The 12,649-nt window shown below is 41.8% G+C and overlaps 1 protein-coding gene across 6 annotated transcripts in view; it reads left to right on the top strand.

Moving 5' to 3' along the window:
* Erich2 (glutamate rich 2) overlaps nt 1–12,072 on the top strand; it is a 34,230-nt gene extending 22,158 nt beyond the window's left edge. For 3 of the 6 annotated variants that reach the window (XM_034493849.2, XM_034493850.2, XM_034493853.2), the window contains 4 exons: nt 63–244; nt 3,369–3,426; nt 6,392–6,463; nt 7,627–11,381. In XM_034493849.2, the coding sequence (XP_034349740.1) occupies nt 63–244; nt 3,369–3,426; nt 6,392–6,463; nt 7,627–7,748 (434 nt within the window). In that variant the 3' untranslated portion in view covers nt 7,749–11,381. Of the gene's footprint in view, nt 1–62; nt 245–3,368; nt 3,427–6,391; nt 6,464–7,626; nt 11,382–11,890 lie in introns of those variants that run through there. The other 3 variants (XM_034493852.2, XM_076928892.1, XM_034493854.2) reach the window with 3 other exon arrangements.
* The last annotated feature ends 577 nt before the right edge of the window (nt 12,073–12,649 follow it).

Below are 12,649 nucleotides of genomic sequence, written 5' to 3' on the forward strand. Positions count from 1 at the left end.
ACCTGGTTCAATTTAACACCTAAACTTTCCATCATCTGTTGGTTATGTGTGTTCTGTTTAAGGTGAAGCAGACAAGGATTTGGTCCTTGCAAAGCAAGAGAAAAATAGTGACTCTTGCCTTGAGGATATTGAAGAGAACTTGTCAGACTCGACAGATGGTGACGGCGAAGAGGACAGCAACAACGAAGATGACGAAGGCCCCTCTAAGAAGGAGACTCGAGCCCCACTGGAGCTAATGGCAGAAGTAAGTCTGTGCACGTGTGTTTTAACTGAAGAGGAGTACAGATACGGCAATAGTTAAACAGGACACAATCTTATCAGCTAGAGTTAATGAAACAGTACATATTTATTTTAAAATTAGTCTTATTGTTTTGAGGCACAATCTTTCTCTAAACCTGGGGCTTACTTGCATTTCCTTGGCTTAGCTGGAAGCCAGCAAGCCCCAGACACCCTCTGTCTCCATCTTGCCTCACCCACGCCCAGAGCCAGGGTCCCAGGACAGAATTCTGTGGCTTGTTTCACAAGTGCTTAGATCAGAACTCTGGTCCATATGACTGTAAAGCTAGCACTCAGAACCACTGAGCCCTCTGTCCAACCCTCAGAACTTAGTTCTAAATGGTTCAGTGGCAATTAAAAGTTTTCATTAAATATTAACATCAGAAACTGGAAAAATTATGAACAAGAACTGAAGAAGCTAGCTAAAAATTCAAATTACAAGTTACTAGACCAAGTGGTAGATATTTGGAAAATGGACAGATAAACCAATGCATATCATAATTAAAAAGAAAGCAGAAAATTTGTAAGCCTGGTAGAACACACACCTATTATCCCAGGCCAGCCTGGGCTACTTGAGACCTTGTCTCAAATAAATAAATAAATAAATAAATAAATAAATAAATAAAAGGAAGGAAGGAAGGAAGAAAGAAAGAAAATTATAAAATAAAGTATAGCTACAAGGAGGAATGAAAATAAAAATATTGGGCTGGAGGGATGGCTGTGCAGTTAAAAGCACTTACTACTTTTGATGAAGACCTGAGTTTGGTTCCTGCATGTATACACCTACCTGAAAACTCACAACTGCCTGGAACTTCTGGAGTCTCTGATACCCAGTTCTGGCCTCTGTGCACATCTGATGCACACATGATATTTATCCATACATGCAGGCACTTACACATGCATAACATAAATGCAACATTAAATTAAAATCTAAACCTTGGACAAGAATAGAGATTTTTTAAAAGCAGTGATGGCATTTGTTAATATGTAAGGAAGGAAGGACTTGAATCTAATTCACAATCAACAGAGACGTTTCTTAGAGAGTTTTATTTACATTAAGAAAAACATTTAATTACATTTTTATTTTATTTGCTTAGTGGAATGTGGGCATGTGTGTTTCACAGTGCACATGTGGGTCCTGGGGATTGAACTCAGACCATCACGCTTGGCAACAGGCTCCTTTACCAACTGAGTAGCCATATCACCAGCCCCAGGGGGAAAAAAATGTTTAAAAACCTTAGGGTGGAAACTGAGAAAAATGTTAAAGAACTACCTCTTAAATTGGCAAATGGTTCTTTTTCGCAAGTCTGGGAGTGAGAGAGAGGTGTCTCCTCATTCTGCAGGCGACTTTGCTCTTGTAGCTAGATCTCTGTGCTTGTATACGCCTCAAAAGCTGCCTCACACAAACAAGGACTGCCATCAGATAGTAGGGTGTTTTATTAGAAGCAATATAATGAGCTAGCAATACGATATTGTTGTAGTAAAATTATATCCTAGGTAAATAAGACTTTGAAGAGAGACTGTTCAGGATGCCAGCTGAATGGTAGAACACATGCTCAGTCCACACAAGGCCCTGGATCAACCTCTGCTCCCAACTCCCAGCAGGTAGACTATTTAGTGCCAGAGAGTGGTCACAGAATTTTTTTTAAGCTTCTGAATGATCTTAATACATATGCACATAACTGTTATATATGTGTATATGTGCTCATTTGTTTTAAAAGTACCTGAAAGGAGTTGTTGGCTGATTGGCTAAAAGCATTGGCTGTTCTTGCAGAGGACCTGGGTTTAGTTTCCTGCACCTACAAGGCTGCTCAAATCCATCTGTAACCCCAGTTCTAGGGTGATGCCTTCTTCTGACCTCTGTGGGCACCAGGCATGCACATGGTATACACACACATGCATACACATGAGTGTGTGTGTGTGTATTATATGCATATAATATATATATATATACATATATATACACATAAATAATGTAGGCAAAACACTCATGCACATAAAATACAAGGATATATATAAATTTAGATCTCTAGTTGATAGAATTAGACATTTTCAATTAGGGACAAGATTATTTATTTAGCTTATAAATTCCTATACTGCAAGCATGTACTACTTCTTAACCAGCAAAAGCAATAAGATGTTCAAGCAAAATGATGGTACATCAGCAGAACCAGTACATACTGAGTTGTGGGCGTAGCTTTAGTCCACAGTTGTTCTGCCTGTTTTTTATTTTTTTTTAAGATTTGTTTATTGTTTGTGAGTACTTTAATGTATTCATGTGAACCACACACATGTGTATGTCCTCAGGTCAGAAAAGGATGGCCACCATTTGGGAGGTAGGAACAGAACCTGGGTCTTCTCAAAAGCAACATGTGTTCTTCATTGCTTGAATCATCTCTCCAGCGCCCACAGTCTGTTTTAAACTAGTAACTGTGGTCTACATTGCTAGAGAAAAACTGACCCGGCACCAAAGAAATAGATGAAGGATGAGACCAGGGCTGTGTCGACTGAGTCAGCCTCCTCAGCCCCAGGCTGCAGGGAAACACACAGGCCTTATGACCAGGCAACAGGACTGGGCTCTCAGACCAAGCTCCATCATACGTCTTCAGACACGAACTTGGGCTGGAGAGATGGCTCAGCGGTTAAGACCTTTTCCTGCTCTTCCAGCTCATAACTGCCTGTAAATCTAGCTCCAGGGAATCTGACACTCTCTTCTGACCTCTGCAGGCACCTGCACACACATGGCATATATTCATACACACACACACAGACGCGAATAAATATAAAAATATGTAACTGTGGTTAGTTGACTGACTATAGACTCACGCATAGAGAAATGTGTAAATGTTCAAAGCAGAGTAGCTGCCAGGCAAGGCGATCCCCATCACTCAGGAGGCAGAGGCAGGCAGATCTCCAAGAGTTTGAGGCCAGCCTGATCTACAGAGTGGGTTATAGGACAGCCAGGGCCACACAGAGAAACCCTGCCTCAAAACAAAACAAAAGCAGAATAACTAGTCATTAATCAGTATTTTTTTAGGGAGTTTGTTTCAATCTTGTTTTGAAACCACTTATCTGAAGAATTTGCTTTCCAGTTCCTGAGAGCAGAAATGGGACGAGACTACCAGCTGGCAAAAAAATTATGTCAGATGAGTAAGTACAAAACACTCTTACCTTGTCCAGCTATTCCTTTGCTTCTAGAACAGATCCCATAATGTGAAGATGGCTTGACTATCCCAGTCTAGTGAATTCTCCACCAGTGTCTCAGAGATCCTTTAGAATAAATGAGTTCAGTTCATCTATGAACTAACTCACTGGGACTCCTGGAGCACCTCTGTGTGTATTAAATTGATGTAGACAGACTGATTGCTGTCCTGGAAAACAGAATCTTCATGACATAGGAGGTATAAAATCGCTTTATGCTGCTAGTTTCAGGGAAGACTCAGGTGGCCTGGGAGTCTACACTAACTGAACACATGCTTATTCCACAAACGCTCAGCCCTGCTTGTGTGGAAGGCATTGTGGGAGACCTTAGAAAATCAGCAGTCTGCGGAAACCAGTCCCACAGTCAGGTCTAGTGTTGACAAACAATAAAGTAACAAGTAAATAGTGTGTCATGTCTGGTAGGCGCCATGGAGAAAGCCACAGTAAGGAAGAGGAGGAGCAGGTACTAGAAGGCCAAACAGTTTCCACAGGTTGGTCTAGAAGGCTTCAGTCAGAGCTTGAGCACAGAACTGAAATGTAGGGAGTCAGGCTGTGGCTATATGGGGGAAGAAGGCATAGAGCAGGATGACCCACGGCTGTGCCGAGAGGGGAGGGGCCTGAGGCAGCTCCACAAACCAGTGTAGATCAAACTGGGCAAGAGGCGGGTGCTAGCATGCAAGCCAGAGACATGGCATGGGCACAGGCTGAGTGGGCATCACAGACCTTTCTCCATCTGAAGGACCGTTTGCCCTGTGGTAGGTGGAAAACACTGGAAGCTTCTGATCAAAGGAGAGATGGGATCTACCTTATCTTTCTAGCTGGTGTTTGGTGGTTAGAATTACTCAGAATTGTTGTGGTTTTCTTGGTTGTTTAAGCATATGAGTGCTTTGTTGACTTTCTTAAATCTGTACTTGATAGTTTCATCAAGTTCAAATTTTTCTTGGTCATTACATTTTCACATACCGCTTCTGCCCTAGCTGGTCACTCTCCCTTTCCTGGGGCTCTAGTAAACAGACAAAATGATGATGATGATGATGATGATGATGATGATGATGATGGTGGTGGTGGTGGTGGTGGTGGTGATGATGGTGGTGGTGGTGGTGATGATGGTGGTGGTGGTGGTGGTGGTGATGATGATGATGATGATGATGATGATGGTGGTGGTGGTGGTGGTGGTGGTGCCTAACATGTACCTTTCACTCATCCCTGAGTTTTAAATTTTAGATCTGTGGGCTGGAGAGATGGCTCAGCGGTCAAAAGCACTGGCTGCTCTTCCAGAGGACCTAGGGTCAATTCCCAGCACCCACATAGCAGCTCATAACTGTCTGTGACTGCAGGTCCAGGTGATCAGACACCCTCACACAGACATACATGCAGACCAAACACTGGTACACATAAAATAAAAATAAGTAAATTTTGACATTTTAGTTGTATTTTGAGCATTTTCTGTTGACCTGTTTTAGGGTTTATGTACCTCCATTATTGTGTCTAGTCTGCTGCCAAAACTCCAGGGAGTGAAGTTCAGAGATTCTACTTTCTGACTTTACAATGTTTAATGATTTGGAAAGTTCCCAGCTCTCGGCTGGCATTTGCTGTATTTCCAACTACTCTGTCCACCTTCCCTTTTCTTATTTTTTGAAGCACAAGAATAGTTGATCTCATATTTGAGTCCATGAAGATAATCCTAATTCTGGCAGGAAAGAATTGTTAGCATGTTCCACCAAAAAGGGTCCGTCATCATCTAAATCTGGAAAACCATGATCTGAATCTTCAAATGGTTCAGGAACTCCCGTGGTTCCTCCTACATGTAAATCTTGAACCATCCACAATTACACCACACACACACATGAACTCACATGGACACACATGAACACACATGGACAGACACACAGAACACACACACCGACACATATGGACACACAGAACACAGACACACATGAACACACGCAGACAGACACACACACATGAACACACACAGACACACACAGACACACACAGGCACACAGAACACACACAGACACACACGAACACACACACAGAGACAGACACACATACACACAGACACACAAGAATAGCACGCTTGGTGTTTCGGCGCCCCCTGGGGGGCCACTAAGACACTGCATGAGCATGAAGTGAGTCAAAAGAATTAGCAATCACATTCCTCAAGGCCTGTGGAAAAGAAGTAGAGGGTGATCTATAGAGTTTTGAAAAAATAGGGTAACTCTGAAATGGAACTGTGGCCTCTAGGATATTGGTAGCATATCAACAAGCCCTCCAGAAAGCAGCCCAACAGAAGTAATACAGTTACAGCAAGAATCAGCAAAAGCGACGTTTACTTTAAAAAGTGGGAGCAGGGCACGGAGAGGGGAGGACATGGAAGCAGTCATAGGCCGGGTACAGACTAGGGGTAAAAGCCGACAGAATAAAGAGAGAGAAAAATTATCATGTCCCTATTTGAAACATTGGCACTTCTGTCATGGAAGGGTTGGTACGTGGGAGAAATCTCTGCTCTTTTGGAATGGACAGGACCTTTATGTAGGCACTGGGTAGGTAAGACCGGAGCAGGAGCTGGGTTAGCAGACCCAAGTCCCACATTTGCTACACTGTCGCCCTTTGGAGAATTTGCTTCTCAAAGAGCTTTCTTCCCTGGCCTGCCTGGGAAGGGTGCTGTATTGGACAGGCTGTGTTCCATGAGCGGGGCAGGAGGTAAGGAAAGCATCATCTCCCCTGTAAAACTCCAAAAGGAGGTGGAGAATTTTCTTTGTTCTCAGACGTACATGTGATACAGTTGTGGACGTTCTTGCTTTGTGCTTTCCCCTGCTCTGATTGACAGCTTCAGGCAGTATCACTGTAAGGAGTTGTTTGCTGAAACACTTTGGGTATGAATAACATGGATTCTGTTGTCCATTTTCAGTCCTAATCTATGAACCAGAAAATCCTGTGGCCAAGGAATTTTTCTCACTTATTGAGGAGATATTGCTGAAGGGTAATTTTAAATTTTGATTTTTTTTCACATAGAACTGTAAGTAGTGTTTAAAAAATGTTATGAGAGATTATGAAAAAACATCTTCAGGGACTGTTAAGGAATGTCTAACTCAGCGGTTCTCAAACTTCCTGACGTTGCGACCCCTTAATACAGTGACCCCAAACATAAAATTATTTTGATGCTATTTTATGACTAATTTTGCTACTATTATGAATCATAATATAAATATCTGTATTTTCTGATGGGCTTAGATGATCTCTGTGAACATTTTGACTCCCAAAGGTGCGTTAAGACCCACAGTTAAGAACCACTGGTCTAAATGCATGTTTGAAATGATGAAGTAAAATAAGCTTGTCTCCTATGAAGGTGACTGCTCCATTCTCTCCATGGGATGGAACTGCCCATACAAGCCAGCTCCCTTGAACATGGAAATGCAGAATGTGTCACCATGCCCATGTGTTACAGTATTATGTGTCACAATTTTCAGTGACACCAGAACCCTCTAAATCACCCTAAGCCAATTCCCCTTATTCTATTTCAGAATTTCCTTTCCTTTTTACAAAGTTTGGTTAATTTATTGTTGAGGCAGAGTATCAAAGCTAGCCCTGAAGTCATGATCCTCCTGCCTCAGTTTCTTGAGTTCTAGGATTATACATGTACCAACATGCCAGGCTTCTTAAGGATTTCATTGCCAATAGTAAGGGTTATTTTTTTGTTTTTGTTTTTGTTTTTGTTTTTTTGTTTTTCGAGACAGGGTTTCTCTGTGTAGCCCTGGCTGTCCTGGAACTCACTCTGTAGACCAGGCTGGCCTCAAACTCAGAAATCTGCCTGCCTCTGCCTCTGCCTCCCAAGTGCTGGGATTAAAGGCGTGTGCCACCACCACCCGGCTAAGGGTTATTTTTATAGACCTGTGCTTTAAGACAATTTCAAGTCCACAAACATCTACCTGCTAGTCAACATAACTACACTGACTTCCTCATTTTATTTTAATTTACACCAAGTTTAGCTCAGTTTTCACGGTCCTCAAAATGCACATTTAGTGGTAGAGGGAACCAAGTGTCACCATGCCCATGTGTTACAGTATTATGTGTCACAATTCTAAGAGTTCTGGAAAAGAGGGACCCTGGGGTACATGGTTAGCATCTCTCTCCTCTCTGTGGCAGAGAAAGCTCAGGACGAGGAGGATGAAGAGGACAGTGAGGAGGACTCGAGCAGCGAGAGTGAGGTGGACAGCAGTGAAGATGGCAGCGAGGACAGCTCGGACGAGTGTGAGGATGGGTCCTAGCGGATGCTGCCACCATGAGAGTTATTTTCAAGAGTGTATACCATGCAAATCTAAATATAAAGTAGAGAGCTACCGTGTAGCCTAACCGTGGCTTCTTCGGTGCAGAGTCTAAGTGTTCCGAGTTCTTAGTTTGAGCTCCTTGCCCATGCCTGAGGCTGACCACTTAAGAGAGGGAAGCATGGAATAGATAGAACGTGCCAGGAACACAGAGAGAGTAGGGAGAGCATATACTTTATATAACCTTACAACCCTACGTAGTAAGTATGTTACTATCCCTGTTTTACAGGTGATCAAAGAGGGGTGGTGAGGGTATATAGTTTTCTCCAGCAGGTGTCCCCTAATTGTACTGTCTGGATTTGCCTCTGTGATATCATGGCTCCACAGCTGTGCTTTCAATCCTCTTTCAATGACCACCACATCAAACCTTAAAAAAATGGAAACCACTATTCATGTAGCTTGTGTCAATATCTGCAGCACACAGCTTCTGCTCCCTGGCAGAGAGTATAACCTCCAAGTTCATGAAACAGGACTTTGGTGTCTTTCATGATTATATCCTTAGCAACTGGGAAGTAACTGGAAAATAAAGGTGTGTGTGTATGTGTGTGTGTGTGTATTTGTGCATGCATGCGTGCGTGTGTGTGTGTGTGTGTGTGTGTGTCTGTGTGTCTGTGTGCGTGTGCAAACTGGCTTGGTGGCTTGGTAGGGACAGAATGACATGGTTCCTATTCCTGCCCTAGGACAGGGCCAGCAGGTATGGGCCTCCACAAGTGTCGATGACTACTGTGGACCTGAGGTTTGTTTGTATAATAATGTACATATTTTCACATTCCTCCAAGGAGTGTCCTCCCTGTTAATGAGTCCATGATAATCAGAGACAACATGAGTCCTGGAGGCAAAGGTGTGGCTAATGTCTCCACAAAATGGTAAAAACTGGGATCTTTAGGACAGCACTTAAGGATGTGAAAAAGAACTCTAAGAACATGAGTTCAAAAATATATAATTTCTCGACTAGGCAAAAATATAAGGATGCAATATAAATTGTATAAGGAGCTTCACAGATCTAAAGGAACAGAGGCAGCTGCACCATGAGTCAGCTTGTCAGAAAGATACAGAGACAGGCAGATACAAATGCAAGCAGATTCCTGAGTTCAAGGTCAGCCCTGGACAGAGTGAATTTAGGTCTTGGCAAAGTCGGAATGGTAATTCTAGGGTGGGGTCCCATGCAGCTTGTTTGTTGTCCATGTTTAACAGAAGCAGGTAGATTTCTGAATTCTTTTGCAATAAAAAAGAAAGAAAGAATAAAAGAAAGAAAGAAAGCTTGCTGTCTCCTAAGAATCAAAGGTCACAGGATGCTGATTCATAGGATAATCAAAGGGGAATCTGGAATAAATAACTGAATTGATACATAAATAAAAACCTGGGCTTTTGGTCTTCATGAGATGAGCCAGCAGAAAGGGATAGAAGTTCTTTACAAGTTCTCTCTGGGGAGAGCTGAGCTATCTGAAAATTTCTGGAGACTGAAATTAGCTCTTCAAGAATTTTTTTCTATCAGGATTTCTGATTTTAGTTAAAAAAAAAAAAAATCAATGTAGAGAGAGCACAGCTCTTGTAGAATTGGTTTTTGTTGTTGTTGTTGTTGTTGTTTTTCTTTTTTAAGAATTCTGACCTCCCAAGAATTACTTTGAAGCTGGCACAGGTCTTTTAGAATGTTTTCTAGCAGGTATCCAGAGAAGGCTGTCTGGAGAGCAAACACAACTTTTCTAGATTCTTTTTCTGGCTTTCTGATTATGATCAGAAAATCAGAGAATTAGTTTTAGAATGTCTCTAACAGGATTTGTGACTCAGTCAAAAAAAAAAAAAAATCTAAGAATGTCCCATTGCCAAAATAGACAACCAAGTGAGCTCACAGGTCTGATTTAAAGCACATTAGGGGATTCCAGGGTAGGTGGCCTTTATCACACTCCATCTCTAGGGACATTCCATTACTGGGGCTTGGGGGCTGGAAACTGTTGCAGAGGAAGTCTGGAACTGCTGCTGACCCATTGTCCTTGCCTCAGGCCAGGTAGCAGAGCAGGTTCTGAAGCCTGGACTTGCCTGGACTTGTCCAGCCCTGAACTACCAATTTGAAGCTTGTCATGGAGTCAGCACCTAGCGCGCTCTCTCTCTCTCTCTCTCTCTCTCTCTCTCTCTCTCTCTCTCTCTCTCTCTGTTATTTTGTTTATATGAGTACACTGTTACTCTCTTAAGACACACCAGAAGAGGGCATCAGATCCCACTACAGATGGTTCTAAGCCACCATGTGGTTGCTGGGAATTGAACTCAGAACTTCTGGAAGGGCAGTCAGAGCTCTTAACCACTGAGCCGCCTCTCCAGCCCCGGGATTTAGTATTGTTTGAGAAATTTCTGCCACTTTTAAATTGACTGTGAGATAATTAAGAAAAATTTTAAAATCATTCCTAAATTCATTTCAGATATCACAGTGTCACAGTATATGCAAAAATACAGCATGGTTCACAAAATACTCCAGCATTGCTACTGAAGACTAAGCTTGATTGTGTGTGTGCGCATGTGTACACCTGACACACATTTTGCCACAGTGTACATACGTTTGGAGGTCAGGGGACAACTTACAGAAATCAATCCTTCCAACTTTACATGGAACTTACAGTGTCAGGCTTGACAGTGCCTTTACCCACTAGGCCACTCACCAGCCCACAGAAATGCACACTTCACACTAAAGCAGCTTTACCAAAAGGGACTCAAGGGAATACAACACAGAAAAAGATAGTGCTCAGGAAAGAATCTCACTGGAAGAGTAGATAAATTATGAAAACTAGAGATCCAAATATTATTAGCTAAATAAACCAACAAGCCTATAAAATGAATAATAGGAAAAGACACACACCTTTAAATTATAACCATATATATATATATATATATATATATATATACACACACACACACACACACACACACACACACATGTATTACCTATGAAATATATTTTCAAGACAATATTTCTTGCCCAGGCTAGCCTCAAAGTGCACACACTATATAGCAGAATATTGTCTCAAATTTCTGATCTTCTCGAGTGTTGAAATTACAGGCATGCAGCACCATGTCCAGTTTTATGTAGTTCTGGTTGTCAACCCCAGGGCTTTGTACATGCTAGGCAAGCATTCTACCAACTGAGCTACATCCCTAGCCCAATATCCCTAAAAATAAATGGTCTTAATTCTTCAATTAAATGATGCAGACTGGTTGATTGGTTTAAAAAACAAAATCTATCGGCTGTCTGTGAGAAATTTACTTAATAAAGACACAATAGAAATGAAAGGATGGAGAGTATTTCAAGCAACAGAAACCAAAGTCAAAGAGGAGCAGCTATACTCAGCAGTCTTTAAGCCAAAATGAGTCAAAAGAGATTTTTAAGGCTACTATAAATAAAGGGAAACAATCTATTAAGATACCACCATTTCGCCAGGCAGTGGTGGCACACGCCTTTAATCCCAGCATTTGGGAGGCAGAGGCAGGAGGATTTCTGAGTTTGAGGCCAGCCTGGTCTACAGAGTGAGTTCCAGGACAGCCAGGGCTACACAGAAACCCTGTCTTGAAAAACAAAAACAAAACAAACAGACCAAAAAAACCCCACCATTTTAAGTACTTCTGCATTAAATAGTGATATACTTAGTTTTATAAAGCAAACACTGCTAGACTCTGAGAGGACAGATTAATTCAAATATAATTATAGTGGTGACTTCAATACTCAAGTTTCATCTAGACAACGCCCAAAAAATACCAACAAGGGGTTAGGAGGGTGAAGTGGAAATTTCTGGGTTTGTTGGAGACCTAATTGTGTCATGTGATGTTTTCCTGGAAACTGTCTTATGAGAGGATGTTTTGCTGAGCACAGATATGTCGTGTTTTCTGGAAGCTGCCTGGTGAAAGTGAAAGGACATACGATGTTTTGCTGGAGCAGACGCTTGAAAGGATATGTGATTTTTGGAAAGAGTATAAGTATAACCCAACAGACAGTGGATGCCACTCTGGCATTGCTTTGTCTTGCTGGTCTTCTTTGACAACACTTTTGCATTGCTTTGCCTTGCTTTCTTTTCTGATCTTTGCTTGTCATAACTTCATAGAGAGAAACACACCAAAGAACTTCTGATGGTGTTCCAGCTGCTTCTTGCCACTTTGATGGACTCGAGCCAATAAGCAGAACCTCGAGGTTTCTTCTGGATGGAGCCACTACTGCTGATTCATGTTTGGTATTTTGTTAGCGGACTGGACTTCAGAAAATAAAGATTGAAATTGCCCCAAGGAACTATTTCTAAACAGGCCCATGTCCCTTTGTCCTAGAGGCCAGTTTCCTCCCCCACCTTCAGCTGCTGGGTTAAAAGGGAGCTTAAAGCATTTAGGAATCCTTATTAAAGTAGGCTTTGAAAAGCATACGCCTACAGGAGAACCCTGTAAAAGGCACTTTTCTCGCAAACCTGACCTACGTTTGATTCCTAGAATCCATATAGTAGAAGAACCTACTTCCAAAAGTCACTGTATGACCCCTCCCCATACACACATATATGCCATATATGCCATGTTACACACACACACACACACACACACTAAACTAAACTAAACTAAACTAAACTAAACTAAACTCAAAGTCAGTTTTTGAAAATCAGCAAAGACAGAGCATAGTAGAACATTTCCATAATCTGAACATTCAGATCTCCCAGGCAGGCAGATCTGAGTTCAAGGTCACTCTGGTCTACAGAACAAGTTCCAGGACGGCCAGATCATTTGTGATTTCATTCCAATGATGGAAGAAAAAGTCAATATAGGCAAATCAATAAATTTAGTATGCATTTAAATAGAATCAGGAACAAAAAAAAATGATCACA

Source organism: Arvicanthis niloticus, chromosome 2 (assembly GCF_011762505.2).
Source record: "Arvicanthis niloticus isolate mArvNil1 chromosome 2, mArvNil1.pat.X, whole genome shotgun sequence".
In the NCBI taxonomy this organism is placed as follows: Eukaryota; Metazoa; Chordata; class Mammalia; order Rodentia; family Muridae; genus Arvicanthis; species Arvicanthis niloticus.